Genomic DNA, 26,161 nt, shown 5'->3' on the forward strand with positions numbered 1-26,161 from the left:
TACCACTGGCAGCGGTGAGCCTTTGGAACGCGATGCAGCCCGAGGACAGACACATTGGGATCCACGTGAAGGTTGTGTAGCGAGGGCGTATGATTGATAACCGATGCGGCCAATGGTAGCGCGCTGACCTGCCGGTCTCCTGACGTGACAATGGCCTGGCTCTCAGGACACGGGCGCTGTCAGCCAATGGGAGAAGTCGAGGGCTGGACTTGTCACGTTCCATGATGCGTGCAGCCTTGCGAACCAAGTGCAACATTGCGAGCGAGACTGGATCGTGCTTTATTGGCAGTAAGGGGATCACGGCGGAGTAAGGTGAAGTGTTTCCTTTTGATTAACCTTAACATATGCAGATTTTCGGGGGTGGGGGGAGTTATTCTTCCTTCCCAACACTGTAAATTCTCGAATTAACCGTGCACCTGATGATTCTGGTCGGTGTGTTTTGCACTTTATGCAGAGTAAATCCGGTGTAAGCAGACAGGTATTTGTCCTCCAGTGCAGGGATTGGGTCTCTGTGTTTTAGAGAGCGGTTACATAATCCGAATCAGTGCTCGATAAGTGTGTTGATGCGAGCCGAGGAAAATCGTGCAGTCAAAATCTGTGCATTGGTTACATTTGCTTGTCTGGAAGCACACGCCCAGGTAAGATGCAGCTACGTTCTGGGCTCTTGCAAATATTTTTTGGATCAGTTGCGATCCCAAAGTTTTTTATTTGAATTACAGTACGTTGAGTTCTGCTGTCGTTATTTCAACTAAGGCAGAGGAAGAAACAATCCAGCTGTGCTTGTCAACATTCATTTCGCTTCGACGAAGTACAGGGTTTTCTTGTTTACAACTGTTTGAATCTAAAATTATGATTCGTGTTACGCAGTTTGTTTTCTTTAAACATAGTGCTTTTAAAAATTAAACTGTTAGGTTTTTTTCGAGTGTTTTTTTTGTGTGTGACACCTGAAACCTTTTCACTCTAAAATGTAAAAGTACTTTTTACAGAGTCTTCTGGTCAGACAGCCAGATTGTCACTCAGTAGAGCCCACAGGACGCAGGAAACCATTTGGCACGTCGTTGGGCTATCAGTGTAGATAGTCCCACTCTTCTCCAATTGGTGCAAGAGTAAAAGGAAATTTGGCCAATAACATTTTGGAATGCTTGATGCTCGAAGTTATTCCCCAGTCCAGATCACCATGATCGTACATGTGATAATTGCATAATATCAGGCACATACAGCTGTTGTGCTACTTCCTCCTAAATTACTGCTCTTTTTTCACAGCGGAAGGCATATAGTTATTAAATTATGGTAATTAGAATTCCATGTGCCTGTAATCCAATAGATCCATGAAGTTGGTCAGATTGTAGGTACAGTTCTAAATCTAAAGGTTTTGTATCTGATTTTGGTTTATTTCTCTATCCAACTATCATTATCAGATTGTGTTGACAGTTTGAGGACTTTCAGAGTGAAGCAACTCATTCTTATAAATATTAAGTTCAATATGATGTATGATTGGTGAAGACACCCAGAGCAAAATGTCAATTAAATTAATTTGACAGGATTAGTTAATCTCCATGATTTAGCACTTAATCCAGAAGGATAAGATTATGTTTGGATGGCTGTGTTTGGTTTACTTGTCTTGTCATACCTTCATTTGAATTAAACCTATAGTTGTCATCATACACTCTGTTGGTGGGTATTGGCATGGCAATTTTCTCTCCGGTTATATTAAAAACTACTTTTGGTATTTAAGGTTACACCCAATACAATGTATTGTTGCCAAAACAGAAGATGTTGCTAGGTATTGTTCAAGGTGTTTACTTTTTTCCTGGATTTTCCAGATATTAGAATTGTTGTCAGAAGTTACACACAAGTCAGTTTCCTGTTGATCAAACATGTGTGTTGTATCATTGTCCCAACAGTATTTTTCTGTTTTGTTCTAATCTATCATGGTAAAACATTATTGTGGATCTTGATGTCTGAAAATGTTACGCCAGTGGAATACTTTTACCTGTGGTCAAAAATCTGTTTTGATATTCATGATACTATTTGAACATGCCTGTGATTTGCTGAGATTTGGGGTGTGGAGAGGGATAGTGGAGAAAAAGTTTTGTTGAAACTTCAGTACTCAAACCAACTGCACTTGTACTTTAATAATCCTAGATTACAAAAATAAGCATTCAGCTGGACCATCTACATCTGTGAAGAGGAAAGCCAGACCATGACATTTCACTTATAATGCTTAATCAAATGGCTGGTTGTGATGAAAGGTTACAAAATGTCAAACTTCCATTTGTCTTTATGACAGTCACTGCAGAATCCGCTGATATATTGGGAATGACTTCTTTTTATGTTGTTATATTAATGTTCAACTTTTGCTGCCAAAGCAGGAAATATAAATTAATTTAACAAGGCTGTTGCACTGGAAATAATTTTGCATCAGTGGTCTGTTTCAAGGTGAACTAGTAGACTTAAAGATGACCCATTGCATATTGCTTCATAAATTTGAGAACTTTAATTATTTTATAAGTGCTGGAAAGAAAACTAGTTCAGCAAAAATGTCCGGAATACATCCATCTTTTTTAATTGGTGTGTAGGAATAAATGTGTGGTGCTGGAAAAGGTCAGGTCAGGCAGCATGGAGGAGGAGTATCAATGTATCAGGCATAAGCCCTTCATAAAGAATGTGGGTTGGGGCTGAGAGATAAATGGGAGGGGCTGGGGTTGGGAGGGAGGTAGTTTGGAAAACGATAGGTGGATGAAGGTGAGGGAGAAGGTGATAGGTCAGAGGGGGCAGCGATGGACGGGTCCGGAGGGTGGTACCAAGTCGGAGGCTTTGAAATCCACATTTATCCCATGTGGTTGCTGGGTCGCAAGGCAGAATATGAGGCGTTCCTCCTCTAGGCGTCTGGTGGTAATGGTGACCTAGAGATGTTCTCTGAAACGATCCGCAAGAAGGCGTCTGGTCTCCCCAGTGTAGAGGAGACTGTACCACATCTCTGGGACACCTGCACCCACCAATCCCACCATCCAGTGGCTCCCCCTCCCACTCCATCAAGGACGTGCAGGTCCTGGGCCTCGTCCACCGTTGCCACTCGATGCCTGGAGGAGAAACACCTCCTATTCCACCTTGGGACCCCACAACCACATGGGATAAATGTGGATTTCGACAGCTTCCTCACTTTTCCTCCGCCACATTGTCCCAGTCCCAAGCCACCAACTCGGCACCGCCCTCAGGATCCATCCATTACTGCCCCCTCTGACCTATTACCTTTTCCCTCCACCTATAGCTTTCCCAGCTACCTCCCTTCCCAACCCCACCCCCTCCCATTTATCTCTCAGTCCCAACCCGCAAACCTCATTCCTGATGAGGGGCTTATGCCCGAAACATCGATACTCATATTCCTCAGATGCTGCCTGACCTGCTGCGCTTTTCCAGCACTACACTCTCGACTCTGGTCTCCAGCATCTGCAGTCCTCCCTTTTTCCTGTAGGAATAAACATAGCAATTTATGAAATATCTGTGCCTACCCAGTTCATCTGTTTTGTTTGATTTCTTTTTGGGCTTTTTCTTTTACCCCTTTTTCTGGGATGTGGGTGCCAGTAGCATTTATTGTCCCTACCAATTGGACTTGAACTTGCTCGGTCATTTCAGAGACCAGTTAAGAGTCAATGAGTGCTGTGGACTTTGACTTACATGTAGGCCACAGCAGGTGGTGATGCAAAGTTTCCTTTCTTTAAAAGGATATTTGTGAAATAGATGGGTTTAACAACAATCAAAGTTGTTTTCATTGTCTCCTTTACTAAGACTAGTCATGTTCCAGATTTATTAAATTCACACACTACCAGCTGTGTCGAATTTGAAACCATGACTTCAGTGTCTAAATACCTTCAGCCAATACCTTTTAGACCAAAAACATTACTATTAGGCCACCATCTCCCTTAAACGACTCTTGAACCAGCGTTTAAAATTCAGGTTACATTTGCATCTTGCTACTAATATCATTTTAAAGGGGCGTAATTAAAAAGTAACTAAATGAACAAGTAAACTTGATTTTTGTTTTGAAACTACATCATCAGTTCAAATTTAACAAAAAGTGCAATGATTAAAGTTCATTTTCTCAGTAGAGTAATGTGGCCCTGAAATGTCAAATTTATTTTGTTTAAAATTACAAGTTATGAGAATTGCAAGAATCTGCATTTGTATCTCATGACAAGCATTATCTATGTACAGCCCCAAGTGGATTTTCACGAGTTCCAGCCCTCCGTGTATTATAATGTGAAGGCCTTAGTTTGTGACCTTTCCCTATTTAACCTGAATAAGTATTTGTTTGAAACAGAAATGTGCAAGCTATTTAAGGAGTGGGTAGAAAAATGCAGATTAAATAGATAACCCTAGGTTTTCACCTGTCTCAGCACTGTTGACTGAGAAGCACATCCTGTGCTATAATTTCAGTGGAACAGTGTTGTCTTGAACTGGTTTCTTGAATTCCAGGATAGTGTTCTACCAGATGTGCATTTAAAAGTTTTTAAACTGTGTGTGGACATGAAGACTTCCTGCTTTAATTTTGCCTGCTGTGTTCTGTTATGGGAAAATCCTGTGTGTGTAACCATGATGGGCTGAAAATTCCATGTGGTACAAAATGAGTCTCAATACTGTTGCAAAGGAAAGGACCACACCAAAATAGCTTCCCAAAATGTGGAACAAATACAAGCAGAACAAGGATGAATGTTATAGGAAATTAGGATATGTCACACTGGAGCCAGGTACTCTGCTGTTGTGGGAGTTGGGATCTATTGTAAAATTAGATGAAAAGGAGCTTTCTCTGATCTTTGCTCGATAAGCAGTGATCCATTGATTTGACATGTTTGCACATGTGCTATCCTACTCCATTCCGATGTCACAGAACCCTATTCTTGTTTCCAGATTTTGACTGAAACTGTTTTGGAATTAATAATGTACTTCATCGTTTTCAATTTGTTTGTTCTATGATGGTTTTATGGTGTTTGGCAAGAATCAAAAGCTGCTGACCACACAAATCAATAGTTTGAAAAGATAAAAATTGAGGAAATCTGACTTTTTAAGGTTGATTCTGTGATTGTACAGGTTATCGCTAATCTTAGTGGTAATAGAATATATCTTTAGTTGATTACTATATTTTACTATTGGCAAGGAAAATAAGCAAGTTTTGTCAAGTTGCCAAGTGAAGGGCATTGACTAGTGTATTTCTGGTTTTGGTAAAAGCATTTCTTCTTCTGTGTTCTTTAGACTGACATCAGAGAATGGCTACCTTTTCAGAATCTGGTTTCCAAGAGGCTGAGTTGGTCCTGCATTCAAGTAGCGCCGATATTCAGGATCAGACACAAGATCGGGAAGTACAGCAGCTACATGATGATGTGGAGATGAAAAGTAATGGCTCAAGTGGAACTGATTCAAATGTGAATGAATTTTCAGAAAGCTCAAGCAGTAGTGCTAGTCAAAATGGAAAAGATTCAGCTCTACTTTTGGATTCATTAGAGAGTAGCAAAAGGTAGGAAACTGTACAAATGTATTTGGAGCAATAGAAGTACTGCTACAGCTCCAGTATTTAAAAGGGCTGTTCTAAAATAAGCGGTACAGTGTTTGCCTGTCAATCCTTGTAAACCATGTTGATACTATCACCAATTGATTTTGAACTTTTTTATAATAAAATTATACTAGTCAGATGTTTCATTGTGGAATCACACTGAATACATTTCAAAAAATGTGATTTGTCAAGCGACTTGCTTCATTAATTGCTAAGGTTTGGTTTGGTACTTCTGATGATCGTTGAGCTGAACAACCACTGAAGCAGTTAGCCATAACAATAGTCCTTCCATACTTTAGACTTACTTTGTTTTATTTTATCAGTTAAAAGTAGCACTTTTACATTTGTCCAGGTGCATTCAAATCCAAAGGTGGGAAAATTGTTGAAAAAAATTAGCTAGTACCTTCTTCCTCCTGTTCCATCTTGTCTCTTAACCCTTCCAGAAAAACTTCTAATATTGAATTAAAACAGGTGACAAACTATCGTTTCATTCCTAACACATTGATTATGGATATGCCATAATGGGATTCTTATTAGAAGACAATTTAAACTACGTATGGCAGAATATAATGATAATGGAGCAGGAACCACATTGAAGTTCATGTCTTTTTGAAAATTTCTTTTTATTGCTGTGTGTTTTTGCTGCATGCAAAAAATTGTGTGCAGTCAAACCACCTGCAATATTCTAATGCATGCTGAATGTGTTAGATGACAGTGATGTGCATTTCAGGTGATACTTACTTTCCTACTTTCCCACACATTATGTGCAATGTAATTACTAAAATCAAGAAACATGGAAATTTAAGTTGTCACTAGTAAAATCAAGATAAATGCACTTTCTCATATCTGATATGCATCAGCAGTTGACAATATGTCAAGTTCTGTTTGATGCCTGTTGATGATATATTACTGTAGTTGTATTGCTGTGGAGTTTCATGGTTAGCTCAAATAGATTACTGTGACGTTGCTTTACATAACTATAAAATTTCCAACTCTCCTTCCTAACAAATGTGCAGTTAGTTACCTGATGAGCTTTTGGTCTGTGTGGAATGGAGGTCATGTATTTGTCCAGAATAAAAATAAAGTTAGGTAGAGGTAGTCTGGTTGATTGTTCACACTTCCAATTGGAGGAGGAAGAAGAATAGGTGGCCCTCTAGTTCAACAGCATGTAATGCAAGAGATACCAAGGAAGCAAGATAAACGTTTCACTCCTTTCTGACTCCTTATGCTGTTTGACCACTTTTTTTAGTTGAGAATTAAATGATTTGATCATCCAGTACTTCCATTAGACACTTTGAACCAAGTTGCATTTTTTTAATGTTTCAGATGTGCAAATTCAAGTAACTTGGAACTCTATCCTTAATTGTCTTTCCAGCATTGCCAAGTTACTCAAGCAATATTGAACATGTTGTATGTATTTGAATTAAATGTAAATTGAACTGTCATTTGAAAAATTCACATTCATAACTTAGGGGAATAACTTGTACAAATTAAATGTTTAACCTTATTTAAATAAACTGGTGCATGCCTGTGCTGTATGTATCAAACAGTATATATACTTTGTTTTATCTTGTCGCGTTGTACAATATGACATTCTTATGTTTGCTGTGTAATTTTTGAAGTACTAATACAAAGAAAAGAAAACGAAGATTTGATGAAGTATATATCCGAAATAAGAGGCGTCCTTTCATGCCTCTGTCATTTGAAAAATGTAATCCTACTGACAGGTTGGTTCCAAGTAATTTCTACTCATGTATTTAAAGTAATATGGATGTACAATATTGAGGTTTGGCATTTTTCTTTTACTTTTTGGTTAATATATTTATCAATATTGATGTTAATATCAACAACCAGAACAGTTCCAAGAAGTTCTTTAATGATTTTGAGGGAAGGCATCATCCTAGTTCATATTGAAAGTGCATGTTCTAGGGATTAAGCTTGTTTTTGATGATATAAATTCAATCGTTACATTCTTATAAGTATATTACTCAGTTTATTTTCTTGAAGTTATCCTTTTAGAGATCTTTATAATGACAACTGATAACTTTCAACTATTGAGTTATATTGACAATCCTAGTTTTATACAACCTATATCCTTTCTTTACAAACATCATTTTTAAATTTCTCCCTTCAATGCCTCAAGATATTTGATTAGTTATAGGGATGGTGAGAGGGCCCCCTGTGCATGTATATCCAGCACTTCACCCAAAGGTGTGTAGTTTTGAGTCTGAACAGTGTCAGCAAGTTCCTGTAAGAAGGATCACAATTGTGACTCATTTTAACCTCCCATACAAGCATTGTCAAGTTGGTGAACATTATTTGCAAGAACTTGGACTGACTTGTTGCTGTCTAACCTGCTGCTGAGCTTTTCAACACTCTGTCTGCTGTGATCTTAACCAGACATAGATTATGATATGAAAAAAGGTCTTTCCAGGATTGAATTACCTCTATTCACTTGCTTTTTGTTTTTGGAAATATTGAAGTAAATATCCTGAAATAAAGCTTTTTGTTTAACACCTATTTAGAAGATCTCAAATAAGAACCAAGTGTCTAAATGGACAATATGTATTATAGTAAGCAGAAAGTGAGGACTGCAGGTGCTGGAGATCAGAGCTGAAAATGTGTTGCTGGAAATGCGCAGCAGGTCAGGCAGCATTCAAGGAGCAGGAGAATCGACATTTCGGGCCCGAAACGTTGATTCTCCTGCTCCTTGCATGTATTATAGTAAGTCAACATATTGCAGGGGAGCTGCTGGAACGCTGAAAATGACAATTTCCTCATGCTTTTCTCTTCAGAAAATGTGTTGAATTTTTTTCTTCTTGCTTTGTAAGTTGCTATCTCATTGAAATGGCCTGTCAAGTAGGAAGTGGTACAGGTTTTGTTAGCCTTATGAAAATGAATCGAGGAGGTATTAGCCCATGAAGCATTCATAAGATCATGTAACTGTGATTGTATAACAGGATACTGATCACATGTGCTTCATGTGCCTGTGACAGGATTTCAAGACCAGATATATGCTGCAATAGTATTATATAACCACTGAAGGAGTTTGCAGTCACAAACATTTCAAAAGGTGTTTTGCAAGTAGAAGTTATTCATAATGGCTGTACAGTAGCTGCTTATGTTCATACAAAATTCCTCTATCACTGGAAAATAATGATGTGGAAGTGACAGTGTTGGATCGGAGTGGACAAAGTTAAAAATCTCTCACAACTCCAAGTTATAGTCCAGCAGGTTTATTTGGAAGTACAAGCTTTCAGAGTGCTGATCCTTCGTCAGATAGCCAGTCCTAGCTTGCTTGTACTTGCAAATATACCTGTTGGACAATAACCTGGTGTTGTGATTTTTAACTAGAAAATAAACTAGATAATTCTATTTCTTTAAAATAAGAGGGCACTTTGGTACAAGAGCATTTTAAAAATGTTGATCAGATAATGATACAGGTGGATAAATATTCACTTAGAAGAACAAAGGCAGGAGTTGCATGGCGGTGGTGCAACCAGCTGCAACTTTCCCTCCAAGCCTCATACTATCTCAACTTAGAACCTTTCCTTCATTGTCACTCATTCAATATGTTGGAACTGCCTTCCTAACAGCACTGAGTGCACCTATCTGGCCATGGATTGCTGTGGTTCAAATAGGTGGTCACCGTCACCTTCTCAAGGGCATTTGGGACGTTCACAGATGTTGGACATATATTTTTGATGGACATTCTTCAACCTCTTGCCCTATCCTGATCAGTGGGCTTCACTACTTCTGCTTTTTGCAGAAAGTTCTAAATGCATGGAAGCAAGATATAACTGGCAAAGTATACAGAACATCAAAATAAATGACAAACTGTTGCAAGATAGATAAAGCTACTTGAGGATAATGTTCTTTGCTCTTTGCAGGAAAATCATGAATCTCCAGAAAACTTTTCACTGATTCATTGCAAGTAGTACACGGACAATCATAACTTGAGTATTTTTCTTCTCTCGCTTTTCAGAAAAAGCTGGATGAACTTTAGGATCAGGGATTGATTTTACTAAATTTGAACAATATATCTTTTGGAAACTCTTGTGGTTCTCATTAGGCATTTTGATGGGAGCCCCTTGTTTTACATTTTTATCTATTTTTAAGGTGTTATTTCATGAAATGCTGGTGACACGTATACTTCACATTTGCGCTCAGTCTTCCTGCACAAATCAGATCCCAATTAAATAATTCCTTTTTTATTATTGTATTGTTTATCTGAACATGTTTACATTGACTACCCTAATATAACTTATGTGGGATGGTAAATTTTCCTGGCTGCCTGTGTTGCCCGGTGTTTTGACTCATGGAAGTTCTCTTAAATGTTTTTTCTACTTCGTGTTTAATATCAAATAAAAACAAAGCATTGGAGAAACTCAGCAAGTCTGGCATCATCTTTGGAAGGAAAATTTGAGTTGACATTTCGATTCTGTTATGACCTTTTTTTTTTAATCAGAACACAACAGCAATAAGAGTCATATCAGACTCTCAATGCTAACTCTCTTTCTATCTTCACAGATGCTGTCAAACTTGCCGAGTTTTTCCATTACTTTCTGTGCTTTTATTTCAGATTTCTAGCATTCACAGTATTTTGCTTTTATTTGTTTAATTGCTGACTATCGACAAAGTAGACTCCTTTTCTGATTTTATTTCAGCACCACTAGTGTCATTTATTGGAATAGCAAAGACAGTTTCCATCATTTTAATACAGCCGATTGAAACAAGAGATCCCGTATTATTTTTAATGCCCTACTCCTGATGGTTCAGGCACTGGTATAGCTAAAATTGTGGTGGTGGACAACTTGGTGTTTTGGCTGCATTCAGCTTTCAAATTATCTTCTGGGGTTTTCACAGACTACCAAGACACTGTCTGAAAAATGCTGATTTTATGATGTAGGTAGAACTCTGAAACTATTCTCATGACTAGCTCTGTGTGTCAGTTCAGAATGTTCTGCTCAGTGAAACTTGACTTTACAGTCATTCTGCTTGCTCATAGCTTCCAAATTCCTTCTAAACGCTTTGAGAGTGTCCTTTTACTTGCTGTCATATTTACAAATTCCAGGATAAAGGGTCAAATGGTCTAATCCTACACATATTTTCTATGTATTTTTGAATGAATTGTTCTTTCCACCACAGCTGTTGGCTGAAGTATTCCAGCTGCCTGGTAATTTAAAGTTCACACCTCTCACCAGCTCCCTCCTCCTGCAGCCAATAGCCGAAGTGAGCCTGCCTGAAAGCTTTAGACACTTTGATCAACAATGCAAAACTGGATGAATGTCTGAAGCTAACGAATGTGTTTTTAAACATTGTTGTTACTTTAGATATTTAGTGTAGAGATCATGTCTGTCCTAGAGGGTAAAAGTGATTCAATTTCTCTTTGTTAGTTCCAACTCCCAGAGCCTGTCCCTTCGCAGCAGCTCAAATGGATTCAGTCTCATTAGTGCTAGCTCAGAACAAGACAATCCCTCAACAAGTGGTTGCAGGTAGGTGCTGGTTATTTTTAAAAACACTTTTTTTTCTGCTTAAAATGAGGAATGTTGACATCACTTGTCTGTTCGTACTGATTTTTGATGGTGAGACACATCATATGTATGTATAATAAACTCCCTCTAATCTGCCCACCAATGTACTTTGACTGCAACCTGTTTGACATCTCAATGCACAGATATTTTTCATTTCTGAACAAGGTGTCAATTAATACTGAGTGGGCAGTTCATGTTTGATTTTTGTCTATGGGAATTTTTGAGTGGGAACAATTCTGACTCCTGTTGATAAGCCGGTCATCTAGTAAACCTTCTCATTTGAAGTTTTTTGTTTCTCTCCCATCTCAACACTTAGTTAGTAAACAAATGAAACGTGCAAGTATTTTTAATGATACTAAAATTTTCTTTGCCAGCTCTCAAATGTTTAAAAGATTTAAATCCCTTCCAAAACTAGTGAAGACAATGCATTGATATGTTACATTTAAAGATATTGTATCAGTTGCAGATGTGCATACTGCTCTATTACAAGTACAGTTGTCTGGTTCCAAACAACAACAGAAATTGCTGGAGACACTCAGCAGATGTGACAGCATCTGCCAAAAGAAAGCAGAGTTAATGTTTCAAGTCCAGGTTCTCTTTATCAGAACAGTTCCAGTCCAGTCTGTTTTGTTGCTGTAATTTGCAAGAAATAAAGAATACATGATATTTTCATTTTGCTGCCTGCCTTAATAATCCAGTATAGTTAGCATGATGACTGCTGTTTTAAAATTTTTCAAATCATCTGAAATAGTAGGTTTGTTCCTTTTGCAAGTTACTTATGGATGTAATAGATTTGGCAGCAGGACTATGGGGGCATTTTAGGTTTATTTTCTTCACATCCTTTTCCAGCAAATCTTCTTTCGTCACTTGTTAGACATGGTGTTACAATCTCCATTTGTCCAATGAAAGGTCATTCAATTGACTTTTATTTGAGCCTTGAGTGTATGCCAACTACATAATCAGGCATGTAGAACTGATGTAGTCACCTGATGACCATATGTGCACATTTCTAGTAAGGGTCACTAGATAATGATTAGGATCCTACCACCCAACCTTCATGTGCAGGAGCTGGGCTAAGTTGTATCACTCATCCTGCCTGGCTTCAGATTCTTTTAGCATGGACAGGGCAACAAAAATGACATTTTGTTTTCTGTAGTGTAACTATTCCAAATAAATTCAGTTACTTTTTTTTTCTATAATAAGGCAATAGGCCACAGTCAAGAGTGAAATCACAGTACATGTCTCACATTTTAAATTTATTGAGTAAAATTAATGAATAAAATGACTTTTGAAGATTAGTGAAAAGTTGTTTCGTTTTTAAGTTGTTTACACTCTTCTATTTAATTTGCATGGCTTATAGCTTATGGCCATAAGTGTTGCCTATAGATATAACTTTTAAAATATGGGGCTAAAGCTATGAGTTTGTATTTGTATTACAGTAGTGATCAATCTGCTAAAGCAAAGACACAGAAAGAGTTGATAAAAGCCCTAAGTGTCTTAAAAAGACACCTTCCATCTGATAAGATGACTAAAGGAAAATCCAGGACACTTTCTACACTGAAGTATGCACTACGATGTGTAAAACAAGTCAGAGGTAGGCTTACTGTGCTATACTTTTAAGAGAATAACACTTGTGAGGATGGGTGAGAGAGGTACTCCCATTTGTATCCAACCTGCATTGACTGATAATGTTAGAATACCGGTCGTTCTGCTGTAACGTGCGTTTTGTTAATGCGAGTTCATTATAATACGATTGATGAATTGGGGACACTGTTTATAAAGCGCAAACTTTTAAACTGTGTTGGCTGTAATGTGATTACATAGTCAACACTTTAAGCAGTGTTTCTAGAGCATGATTTTTCAATAACATGGAGTTGGACAAAAACGCAATAATTGCATATATAAGAACTGACTGTGTATATGAAATGAATAAAGCTGATTTAAATGATATGGAGGGAGATTTTTAAAAGAAAATTTCAAACTTCAGACTTCTTGCTGAGACCTTTGATATTAAAATTTGTACCCAGGCCTTAATGAAATGACAGGAGCTTGTGCTTTTTGGCCGCATTTACTTGCTTAGTGAAGCAGGTTAAGACCGGTCATGTTCTGGCAGCTTGGGCGTAGATTAGTAACCTGAATGATTTTCACAGCACATTCTTGTATATCTGTTGGCCATTTGACAGAAAGGGTTAAAGAGAAAGTATTTATGATATGCCCAGCACTTTTAGGGACCTTTTTGTTTTCTGAGTCAGAATGTGAATAATAAATGTTTTGTCTTTCTTTTGGAGATATAATTGGTCTTTTTTAACTGTTTTGAGTATATTTTTAATTCAGTGAATATTTAATTATAACTGTAGGTTTGTCATTTTATTTTTGTTGCAGCTAATGAAGAATATTACAAGTTTCGAATGAATGATAACTCTGAACCAAGTAGCTTGAGTATAAACTCCTTCACCATTGATGAGGTCGAGAACATCACATCTGAATATACATTGAAAAATACTGTAAGTACTGAAAAAACTAAGATCGGTCTTTTCTTAACCCAGCTAATACAAAAATAATCAATCAAATGTTATTCCTGTCAATATTTTCTCTTCCTTCCTTAAAGCAAAGCAAATAACTTCTAGATTGTCCAAATATATGATATATTACAGAGTTAAGATGTACAAGTAGAGTTATGATTCAGATCAGACTGTTCAACCAAAGTGACATTTTATCCTCTGCCTTTAGCAAATGTAGTAAGGATACCTTTTCATTTTAACACAAAATTTATTACATTTTAGCAGTTAGCGTATTTTTCCTTGTAGTCTTTGAAAAGTATTGGTTGCTGTTGATGGTTTTGAAACACAGAAGAACAAACTGTGCACTCAAGTTAACTAGTTGATCTGCATAGCACTTCCTATTCTATTTTAAGTCTTGCTCGCTTTTCCTTGGTGGTATTATAAGGAAAGCTTAAGTATTCTGGTTAAAGTGCAACATTTTATAAAACTTATCCATACAAAATGGGAAAAAGAAAAAAACCCTCTTGAAATGTTCTTTTCCCAGTGCTATTTTTGTAATAGAATATGCATCCAATGTGCTCCTTCTAATTATGATTTACTTGCCTTCCAAGACACTATTTTGAAATATGTCAGATTTCTCCTCAATGCATCAAAACTGGCAACAAGTTATCTCCATATATATGTTGAGCTTGAGAACAGTCTCTATATAACATGCCTTCTTAAGAATTACTCTGTTGAAACAATTTATAGAATTGCACAACTCATCTGGTTTTCCATTGTTAATGCAATTAATTCATAACAATGATTTGGACTGTATTTGCTCAACAATGCCTCTGAACTTAACTGGGAAGTTTTGAAAAATCTTCTGTGGAAATTACCTAAATTTGGGTCAAGCAATATTTCAAGAACTTAATATTCCTAGATCATTGGCCTCACAGCTGCCTTCATTTTAGCTAAACAGTTCTCCAGATGGTGAAGTGTTTACATGATTCACGTTGACTTTATTTTCATTTGGATCCCTTGGTGCTAAGATTAATGAAATGTTGTTTGGTGTTGTAGAACATGAATTCGCTGATTGGGGCTATTAACCCAGTCCATTCCGAGAGCCCTGGCTGACAGATAAGAACAGGAATGTCAGACATCTTGTTCACTCTGAGAGCTGACTCTGAGGGAGGTAGATCAGTGTCAAGGATATTGGCCTCTGGGGTTATTTCAGTGGTGACGAAAGAAAAGCACACACCTGAAGAAATTTGCTCGCAACAGTTGTCTTTGCGTTGGAGTAAGTGCTTTTGGCATCATGCCATTATTTGGGAAATTTGACTCATTCCATTCCACCATCAAAGATTCGGCCTAGTATGTGGAAAGAATGCATTAAGCTTTCTAAGCAAAAGACATTGGAGCAGGTGAAAAGCAACAAGTAATTTTCCTGACTGCTTGTGGGCCTGTGGTTTTCCCTGAGGCACCAGATACTAAAACCTTTCAAGAGTTGATGAATTTAGTTAAGGAATATTACAAGCCGAAGCCACCTCTAATTCTGAGATGCTGTCAGTTTTACTCGGCAATTCAAGAGCCAGGGAAATCTGTACTGGAATTTTTGATGAGGTTAACACGACTGGCAGAAATATGTGACTTTGGTTTAATCCTTAATGAGACCATTTCATATGTGAGATTAATGATGTAACCACACAAAAGCATCTACTAGCTGAGGCCCAGCTGCACTTCAAACAGGCACTACAACTCATTTATCATTAAAAAATGCGGCAAGTGGAATATATTAATTGCAGGGTATTCCGATGGAAGTAGATACCCTTGCCAGTCCAACTGAGCTCGGGGAACACCATTTGAACAAAGGCAAATGCATAGCCTCACTCGGCTCATATCTTGAACAGAAGGACTCGAGGTCAGCTCACTGCAAAATCCCAAATCAAAGCCAAGTCTTGGCCAAATGGTTAAAATTTTCTTCAGGATTTAGGCTGGCAAACCATTGTGGTTGCTGCTGGACTTTAGACAGCAAATGAGTCCCACTAAGCCTACATTGTAAAGGAGAGCACTTAGGCCAGTATCCAGGAGATTGCATACCTTGGAAAGTCCATGTACATCTGGTTTAGCAGTTAAATTGCTCAACAGCATCCAAATCAGAACAAGCAAAATAAACGTCTGGTTAAATGGTCACCCAGTTCTAATGGAGGTCAGTACCAGCGCGGCAGTATCAGTGATCACAAAACCGTTTTTAACAAAATTTGCCATGGACTCCAACTTTCCCAAGCAGAGAGAAATAAAGTTGGAATAAACAGATGGAAGGTTGGCTTGTGTGATGACCTAGGTTGTGTTCAGAACTCTCCGCAGTTTTTCATGGTCCTGGACAGAGAGGTTAACACACCAGGCCAAGTGATGCATCTGGATAGAATGCTTTCCATGGTGCATCTATAAAAGTTGGTAAGAGTCTTTATGGACATGCCAAATTTCCTTTGCCTCCTGAGGAAGTAGAGGCTTGTTTTACTTTCTTGACCTTCGTGTCCATGTGGGTATACCAGGACAGGTTATGGCTGATCATCATTCCCAGGAACTTGACATTCTCGACCATCTCCACCTCAGCACCATTGATGTAGACCGGGGCATGCCTTCCATCTTGCTTCCTGAAGTCCATGACCAGCTGTTTCATTTTGCTGACATTGAGGGAGAGATTGTTATCTTTATCTTTATACCATGCCACCAAGCATTTTATCTCTTTCCTCTATTCTGTTTCTTCATTGTTTGAGATTCAGCCTACGACGGTGGTGTCGTCAGTGAATGTAGATGGAGTTGGAACAGAATTTGGCCACATAGTCATTGGTGTGTAGAGCGTATAGTAAGACGCTGAGTACGCAGCCTTTTGGAGCACTGGTGTTGAGGCTTGCCATGGAGGAAGTGCTGTTTCTTATTCTCACTGATTGCAGTCTGTGGGTCAGGAAGTCGGGGATCCTGTTCCAGAGTTTGGTTGGAATTATGGTGTTGAAGGTGAAACTGTAGTCAATAAATAGGAACCTGAAGTGGGTATCCTTGTTATCCAGATGTTCCAGGGATGGGTGTAAGGCCTGGGTGGTGGGTTCTGCTATGGACCTGTTATGATAGTAGGTGAATTGCAAGGGCTCAAGGCAGGCTGGGAGACTGGAGTCAATGTGAGCCATGACTAACCTTTCAAAGGTAAAAATCACACAACACCAGGTTATAGTCCAACATTTTTTTTTGGAAGCACTAGCTTTCTGAGTGCTGCTCCTTCATCTGGTGGTTGTGGAATTTATAGCAAAAATTTACAATGTGATATAACTGATATTACATATTGGGAAAAAAACCCTGGATTGTATAAATCTCTCGTCTTTTAGAATGAACATGTTGGTTTCAGTTCTTTCATATGTAAATCACAGAACTTTTTTAAAGTTGCGTTCTCAAATGAACTTTAGCAATTCGATCCATGTCGGCCCAGACAATGTATTTAAAGGTGTGAGGTGCCCTGTGTGAGACTGTGGCACAGACACAATGTTTAGACTGATTCTAATCAAAGAAATGGATTTACAGAACCTCACATGGATTCATGCAATTTTTTTTACTCAGAAACTGCAATTATCCAGTAAGATTCTGTAAATCTATTTCTTAGATTAGATTCACAACGTTCAGACTGAATCTAATCTAAAAAAACAGATTTACAGAACCTACAGGCATGGCCATGCATGGGTAAAAGGTCCAATGATGTGTAAAGTTTCGGGTGGTCCTGAACAAACATGTGGACCATATGAAAGCCGCAAATGCTCAAACTCCCTGGGAACAAAACATGCCTGGCTCATCAACAACCTTTCTAAATGTTCCGGAACCTTTTTGGCTACTCCCGCTCTGTCAAGCCTTGACGATACCTTAGAGTCTGAGGTGGACATGGCAAGCATCACCCCTTGATGCCTTTGTCACCTGAAGAAGGGAATTATTTTTTCCAAGACTCTTTAAAGTGCAAGAGGCAAGCTACTGTGCATTATATACTGCTCATATCAGAAGCAGAGTTGGAGGAATCTGACCTGGTGCAGGAGTGTTGAATGCTTTTGGGGAGAGTTGAGCATCTTGGGGGATGGAGTGTTTTATTTCCCCTACAACTCTGTTTTGATTTAGTCCCCTCTTAATCTCCCAAACCGCACCCCCCCCACACCTTTTACCTTTTTCACATAAGCATTACCGTATCAGGCTTTGCTTGTTTTTGTTTCAATAACTATGTGTGTGCTTTCCTGGTGGTGGAAAATTTGTTATAAAGCGGAGATTGACCCCGCCTCCTCTGAGAACTAAAACCAAAACATCCAAGAGGAGCACTTCTCCCTATAATCTGTAAAAATAGTGTGAAAGTGGTTTCACCTGCTTCTCAAAAACTTCTATTGGTTAAACAAAATAAATCCCCAACACTCACTTTAACATCAACAGGTAGCAACTTATTTACGTAATTCTAGCAGTGAACAAATTAACTAAAGTATTAACAAATCAAATAAATCCCTTCTGACTACTAACTATTCCCAAATAAAACGGGATTCTAATTGTATGTGGTTCCAATAAATACAAGTCCCCACTCATATAACACAAAAGTATAGTCTCAAAATTACAGCCGGATTACATGTCTTCTGGAATGTTCTGTGCTTTCTCCATCATTCTTCTGTCAGGAATGCCTTTGTTATTGACAATTGGAAACATTTTTGGATATCAGCAAGGATGACCAAAATAAAAAACATCCTGTCTTGGTCCTGAGAGTAACCTGGCCAGAAGTATTAAAACAGGATGTAATTAGAGTTTTGAGAAGTAGGTATAAAGGCTAAGAGTAGGGAAATGTACATAGGCTGCTTGGAGGTTTAGATTAGATTAGATTCTCTGTAATGTGGAAACAGGCTCTTCTGCCCAACAAGTCCACACCAATCCTCCAAGAGCAATGCACCCAGACCCATTTCCCTCTGACTAATGCCCTGAACACTGTGGGCAATTTAGCATGGCCAATCTACCTGATCTGCACATCTTTTTTGGATCTTGGGAGGAAAACAAAGCACCTAGAGGAAACTCAGGCAGACATGGGGAGAATGTGCAAACTCCACGCACAGTTGCCTGAGGCTGGAATCGAACCCGAGTCCCTGCCATTGAGGTTGCAGTGCTAACCACTGAGCCACCATGCCATTTAGATAGGAGACATTATAATGGGGTTTAAGGAAATGGCAGAAAATTAAACATATACTTTATTTGTCTTCATGCCAGAAGGTGCAAAAACATCCCAGATATAAAAGGAACTAAGGATTTTATCAAAGTGAAGAACTTTTACTAATTAATTTTTTTTTAAAGCTGAAGAAATTAACTGGACTGAAAGCTGACAGATACCAGGTCTAAGGGTACTGAAAGAGATGTCTCCAGACACATAGAATGTGCTGCTTGTGATCATCTAAAATTTCATCAATTGCAGATTAGTCCCAGCAGCTTGGAATTTGGGGTGGGAGGTAGAAGAAGGAGCCAGCTGTGGGGTAGCAGGAAGGGGGAAAGAGAAGCATGAGGCTACGTGGGAGGGGGAGAGGAGCTGGAAGCTGTGGGGAGAGAAGGAGAAGGGAGAGATGGAAATGTGTTGGCACACTCGTTCCCCTATTTCTTCTAAGTCAGAGTTTTTTTCAAGCTGCTAAATACTCTGTGGGCAAATAGTTTGGTGGGCATTTCCTGTTCTATCTTCATGGCAACAGGAATTCAGTTTCACATAACTATAGGTTCAATGAACCTCAAGTGAAATCACATTGGAAATTGGGAGATATTCTGGAGAAGGTAGCCTCTCACAGCTGTTTTAAAACAATAATAGGTACTGCAATACGATTCACCTTTTGTGATGCTTTGGATTCTTCACAATTTAGGTCTGATGTGAAATGGTAAATTAAAAACTTACTACATTTACTGTTTCGCTATCGATACTTACTGAATGTAGTAATACTAACCATTTGCTTCATTTCTGTTTTTCCACAACTCACTAGTTTGGCCCTGTTTTTCAGGATATCTTCGCTGTAACTGTTTCTCTGATTACGGGACAGATTGTATACATCTCTGACCAAGCCTCCTCAGTTCTGAATTGCAATAAAGATGTCTTCAAAAATGTCAAGTTCACAGAGCTCCTTGCTCCACAAGATGTTGGAGTTTTCTACAGCTTTACAAAGCCATCTCAGCTGCCTCTGTGGAGTGTGTGCACAGCTGCTGGTGAGTAAGTTTATTATATAAACAGATCCTTTCACCGCTCTTTAGATATAGTTTGTTACATAATGGTTGCCAGCAGTTGGTTGGTACACAGATTGAGAAAACACAGCTGTCCAGTCATGTAATCAGTAATCAATTTTCCAAATGACCTTAACAACATGAGAGAATGCAAAAACAACAGGCAAGTCAACCCTGATTTTCTTGGATATATAATATTATCCAGTCCATTTTAACCATTTATTCCACTGAGAGAATTCATGTGCAAATTTTCCCTTTGTTGCCAAAAGTTAAGTAGATTTTGAAACTAATTATCATTCTTCACATTTCTATTATTCAGCCCTGGCTGTCTGTCTGCCCTGTATAGACAACACTTATTTCCTACATCTTTTATTCAACTCCCCCCAAATCCTTCCTTCTCCTCCCCACCCCACTCTTCTCCATCAACCTGCTGTCCCCACAGCAATCAGTTTTAGGAATGCAGAAATCGCTATGTCAAACGAAATTTGATATTATCATGTTGTAATCTCGCCGAATGGGCCTATAATTGGCAAATAAACTTCAGTATGGGTTTTACAGGAGCTGGGGCATTTTAGGAGGAAGAACAAAGAGACTACATACTATGAAACTAGCACTCTTGAATGTGGTTTTGTTAAATTCTGTGGCAAGATTAATAAATTAAGTTTAATGGTTAATTCATCTGATGGGGAGTCGAAGAACACTGAAGTCCAAAATCATTCAGGACAAAGCAACCTGTTTGATTGGTATGCCATGTGCAATCTTCAGACACTCATCCCCCCTCCACTGCTGATGCATAACAGCACCATGCACAAGGTGCACTGCAGCAATGCAACAACAGCTTCCAAATCCATGATTTCTACCACTTGGGAGGACATGGGAAACAGATGCATGGAAACACCACCGCATACAAGCTTCTTTTCAAGCCTTGCACTATGTTGACTTATTACTGTTCCTTCACTGTTGCTGGATCATAATCACTTCCTAACAGCATGGTGCGTGTACCTACACTGTGGAATCCAGTTATGAAAAGGTAGCTCACTATAGCCCTTTCAAGGGCAGTAATGAATGGGCAGCAAATGCTGGTCTAGTGAATGATGCCTGATGCCATGAATGCATAATTTTTTTTATTTTAAAAGTTCAGAGAGCTTCTTTAATCAATGCAGTTATAATGTGAAGCTTTCCAGCACTTCTGAGTTAGGGAGCCCAATAGCAAAAGGAAATCAGATGAGCATCAAGTAGAAAGGAATCAAATACTCTAAATAGGGTTAGATGAAAATTGTGGAAAGAGAATCATGGAACATGGGTCACTTGGACTCCAGGGCTGTACATTCTATCTATCTATCTATCTATCTGTTTATTTATTTATCTGTCCTTGTTCTTGTAATCTTCATTAACATCCCCAAGAGACGTTTTATCAAGTTTTTTTATTGAGAAGTTACTCCTAACGCTGCTAAAGCTGAATTAGGTTCTGCATTTACTTGTATGGGGAGAAGGAGGTTCATCCTAATCTCCTGTCTTCTTTGATTATTTTTAACCCTTGTCTTAAATTCTGTTCTGACGCAAGTACATAGGCTGCTTTTGTCTACTTTAGCTATAAACATGCTCTGAATTTCTTTTTAAATAGATCCTAGATTCCACAGTAATTCTAGCTACTTTTTGAATCTTATTAATATGTTCTTAAATATGGGTGCCCAAAATTGTACATGTTTTATTCTAAATGTGATACTTAATTGAGGCTATTCATATTGTAGAGATTAGAATCGTGTGTGATTTAAATCATTCGTGCGTCATTCATAAAGATTTACTTAATGCTTTATACTTCAGACCTGAAGTATAATCTGCCTTCTTGTACAAGTATGACCCTTGCGACTGGTTGTAACTGTCGCCACTTGGACAGAAGATTAGGTGGAATGAGCCTGTCACTCACTCGATTTAAGAAGTTTGAGGCCCAAACGTTATCACAATGTAGCCCTATTAATATTGTTCTGGTGACCAGACTGTTAGTTGACATGTCTGTGATAAGTGGATTGTGCCTTGTGGAGCCAGGTCACTGCAGGTTTTTTGGAGGAATTGCCAGCCCACAAAGTTTTTAGTAAAGTTATGTATTCCATCTCTACTTGTGACCGGCCGTGTTTGCATTCGAGATGGCTGATTATTGCCAGTTGTGGTTTGGAGAATTATATGCTGTATGTTCTCTCTCATCCCTTAATTTAAAAAAAAAATTATTATCAAGGTCCTTTTTATGAAAACTGATTTCTATATGCCAACAAAATCCTGTTTCCATAGAGAGTTTAAGTCGACATTTCAAGGTCCTCAATGAAATGACAGAGACTCCGACGTCAGCAGGATTGAGTAGCACAGACTTAACTGCTGGTTAAATCTCATGACTGCCCCATTTACTGTCTGTTGGGATAACTTTTCCTCTTCCCTGCAGCAAAACAGGAGGATAATGTTATAAAGGTCATTTTGATTTTGATGTCAAATGACAGACTGTGTGGAACTGTTGTATTCAACTTAACACAGAAATCATATTCCAAGTCTTGCCTGACTTCCATGTTAAGTAAAATGCAAATCAAAGCTGTTTCACTAACTTTGCCTCTCCTGATTTCTGTAAACTGGGGTAATCCCTGCTTTCTTTCACTTTTTTGTTTCTTTTATTTTAAAAGATTAGTAACTTTTACTTTTTGTTTCTATGACAAAATAAACAGGAAAAATAATATTTGACAAAACTATTGGCCATTTTGATGCTTTTACTTTGATTCTTCTGTACCAAGTCATTTAAACATCAACAGATTTTATTCACTATATGCATAATGTGCAATTTCAATAAACCAGCAGTTTTATGATGATCTTTCTATCCTGTCTCTCCTTTCAATAACTTTATCATATTTCTGTAAATTGTTATTCTTGCAGATTCATCACCACCGGACTGCATGCAAGAGAAGTCTTTCTTTTGCCGTATTAGGTGAGTACTTGAAAGGCTGGAGTTTTGTTATGGAGGATTATGTACACGTGAAGAGTGGTGAAAAAATTCCATGTGGACAGTTATGTAGCCTTGAGTGGTGAAGCTCAGCATGAAAACTCACACCACGACCAGCTGATGGACACTTTTGCCTCGGAATGTGCTAAAGCTTTTATATGCTGAAATATTTACATTTATAATACAACGGCTGATTTGGAGATGCCGGTGTTGGGTTGGGGTGTACAGAGTTAAAAATTGCAACACCAGGTTATAGTTCAACAGGTTTATATGGAATCACTAGCTTTCAGAGTCCTCCTTCATTTAGATGATGGCAACCACCTGATGAAGGAGCAGCACTCCAAAAGCTAGTTCTTCCAAATTAACCTGTTAAACTATAACCTGGTGTTGTGCGAGTTTTAACATAATACAACAGCATCTTGAACATGCAAGATTATGAATCCCAAGTAAGGTTAGCCTGGCTTTTGCTCTGCATTCCTCCCCTCATAAGGTCTTATGTTGACCTCCTGTACTGTGAACCACATGCCCCTTTGCAGTTATATCTTCATTGACTAACCTTGTGAACTAAATGTATTTTTGTTTGTTGAGAATGAACGAGACTCACCGTTGCTGTGTTGCCTCCCAGGTGCCAGGGTCTGTGATGTCTCTGATCATATCTTTGGGGTCCTGAAGGGAGAGGGTGACCAGCCTCTGGTCGTTGTCCATGTAGGTACTAACGACATAGCTAGAAAGAGGGTTAGGGATGTAAGGCAGAATTTCGGGGAACTAGGGTGGAAGCTGAGAGCTAGAACAAAGAGTTGTTATCTCTGGTTTGTTACCCGTGCCTCGTGATAGCAAGTTGATGAATAGGGAGAGATATCAGCTAAACATGTGGCTGCAAGGATGGCGCAGGAGGGAGGGTTTCAGATTTTTGGATAATTGGGGCTCATTCTGGGGAATGTGGGACTTGTACAAACAGGATGGTCTTCACTTGAACCAGAGGGGTACTAATATCCTGGGTGAGAAATTTGCTGGTGCTATTCGGATGGGTTTAAGCTAGCTCAGCAGGGGAATAGGAATCAGAGGTGTATTTGCAGTGCACAGAGGAATGAGAGTACGAAGGACAGGGACAAGATTTCAGGGTCACAGGAATGTGCTGGCAGACAGCAAACTGGTTTGAAGTGTGTCTACTTCAATGCCAGAAGTATCCGAAATAAGGTAGGTGAGCTTGTAGCATGGATAGGTACCTGGAACTTCGATGTTATGGCCGTTTCAGAAACATCGATAGAGCACGGTGAGGAATGGATGTTGTAGGTTCCAGGATTTAGATCTTCCATTAAAAACAGGCAAGGCGGTAAAAGAGGGGGAGGCGTGGCCTTGTCAGTCAAAGATAATATAATGGTGTCTGAGAGAATTTTTGATGAGGACTCGTCCACTGAGGTAGTGTGGGCTGAGGTTAGAAACAAGATAGGAGAGGTCACACTGCTTGGAATTTTTTATAGCCCTCCGCAGAGTTCCAGGGAGGTGGAAGAGAGGATTAGCAAAATTATACTGAGTAGGAGTGAAAGGAACAGGATGGTCATTATGGAGGACTTGAACTTCCCCAACATTGACTGGAAATTTTATAGCTCTAGTACGTCCGGTGGACCAGTTTTTGTCTAACATGTACAGGAAGGTTTACTGACACAGTATGCTGAAGGGCCGACAAGAAGGGAGGCCACACTGGATCTGGTGTTTGGTCATGAACTAGGCCAGGTGTTTGATTTAGTTTTAGGTAAGCACTTTGGGGAGAGTAACCATAGTTTAGCGATGGAAAGGGATAGGTACGTGCCACAGGTCAAGTGTTATCGATGGGGCAAGAGCAATTATAATGCGATTAGGCAAGAGTTAGGATGCACAGAATGGGGTAGCAAAATGCAGGGGATGCAGACAATCGAAAGGTGGAGCTGGTTTAAGAAACAGATATTGAGTGTCCTTGATAGGTATGTCCCTGTCAGGCAGGGAAGAAGTGATAAAGTAAGGGAACTGTGGTTTACAGAAATTGCATCTCTTGTTAAGCAGAAGAAGGAGGCTTTTGTGTTGATGAGGCAATCTGGTACAGATGAGGCGATGGAGAGTTACAGATCAGTTAGGAAGGATTTAAAGAGAGAGTTAAGAAGAGCAAAGAGAGGACACGAGCAGTCTTTAGCAAATAGAATAAAGGAGAACCCTAAAGCTTTCTATAGGTATGTGAGGCATAAAAGGATGATTTAGGGTAGGAATAAGGCCAGTCAAAGACAGAAGTGGGAAGTTGAGTGTGGACCCTGTAGAGATCGGAGAGGTGCTTAATGAACATTTCTCATCGGTGGTCACTGAGGAAATGGAGAATATTGTAGAAGAGAAGCATGAGGTATGAGATATTAAACTAGAAAGAATCGAGGTTAGTTACTCACAGGTGTTATCAATTCTAGAAGGAGTGAAAGTAGAAAAGTCCCTTGAGCCAAATGGGATTTATCCAAGGATCCTCTAGGAAGCTAGAGAGGAGATAGCACAGCCATTGGCTTTGATATTTGAGTCGTCATTGTCTACAGGTTTAGTACCTGAGGACTGGAGGATTGCAAATGTGCCATTGTTTAAGAAGGGCAGCAGAGATGATCCAGGTAATTATAGACCAGTGAGCCTTACTTCTGTTTTAGGAAAGGTTTTGGAAAGGACTATAAGAGATAAGATTTATAATCATTTAGCAAGCAACAATTTGATTGCAGACAGTCAACATGGTTTCGTCAAGGGCAGGTTGTGTCTCACCTACCTCATTGAGTTTTTTGAGAAGGTGACCAAGCATGTAGATGAGGGTATGGCAATTGACTTGGTATACATGGACTTCAGTAAAGCCTGTGATAAGGTTCCACATGGTAGGCTGTTGGAGTAGATGCAGAGGCATGGGATTGAGGGTGATTTAGCAGTTTGGATTAGAAACTGGCTTTCTGGAAGAAGGCAATGAGTGGTGGTTGATGGAAAATATTCAGTCTGGAGTCCAGTTATTAGAGGTGTGCCACTAGGATCTGTTTTGGGACCATTGCTGTTTGTCATTTTTATAAATGACTTAGACGCAGGCATAGGTGGATGGATTAGTAAATTTGCAGACGACACTAAAGTCGGTGGAGTAGTGGACAGTTTGGAAGAATGTTACAGGTTGCAAGGCGACTTGGATAAACTGCAGAATTGGGCTGAGAGGTGGCAAATGGAGGTCAATGCAGCTAAATGTGAGGTGATGCATTTTGGGAAGAATAACAGGAAGGCAGAGTACTGGGTCACTGGAAAGATTCTTGGTAGTGTGGATGTGCAGAGGGATCTTGGAGTCCATGTGCATAGATCCCTGAAAATTGCTACTCAGGTGGATAGT

At 39.0% G+C, this 26,161-nt stretch overlaps 1 protein-coding gene across 1 annotated transcript in view; it reads left to right on the forward strand.

Annotated features, from left to right (window-relative positions):
- Positions 1-224: 224 nt before the first annotated feature.
- per2 (period circadian clock 2) overlaps positions 225-26,161 on the forward strand; it is an 85,193-nt gene continuing 59,256 nt past the window's right edge. Inside the window, exons 1-8 of the mRNA XM_060834238.1 lie at positions 225-312; positions 5,251-5,512; positions 7,171-7,275; positions 10,945-11,043; positions 12,522-12,676; positions 13,465-13,586; positions 19,604-19,805; positions 22,734-22,785. Coding sequence (XP_060690221.1) covers positions 5,265-5,512; positions 7,171-7,275; positions 10,945-11,043; positions 12,522-12,676; positions 13,465-13,586; positions 19,604-19,805; positions 22,734-22,785 — 983 coding nt within the window. The 5' untranslated portion in view covers positions 225-312; positions 5,251-5,264. The remainder of the gene's footprint in view (positions 313-5,250; positions 5,513-7,170; positions 7,276-10,944; positions 11,044-12,521; positions 12,677-13,464; positions 13,587-19,603; positions 19,806-22,733; positions 22,786-26,161) is intronic.

The sequence above is a fragment of the Hemiscyllium ocellatum genome, chromosome 13 (genome assembly GCF_020745735.1).
Source record: "Hemiscyllium ocellatum isolate sHemOce1 chromosome 13, sHemOce1.pat.X.cur, whole genome shotgun sequence".
In the NCBI taxonomy this organism is placed as follows: domain Eukaryota; kingdom Metazoa; phylum Chordata; class Chondrichthyes; order Orectolobiformes; family Hemiscylliidae; genus Hemiscyllium; species Hemiscyllium ocellatum.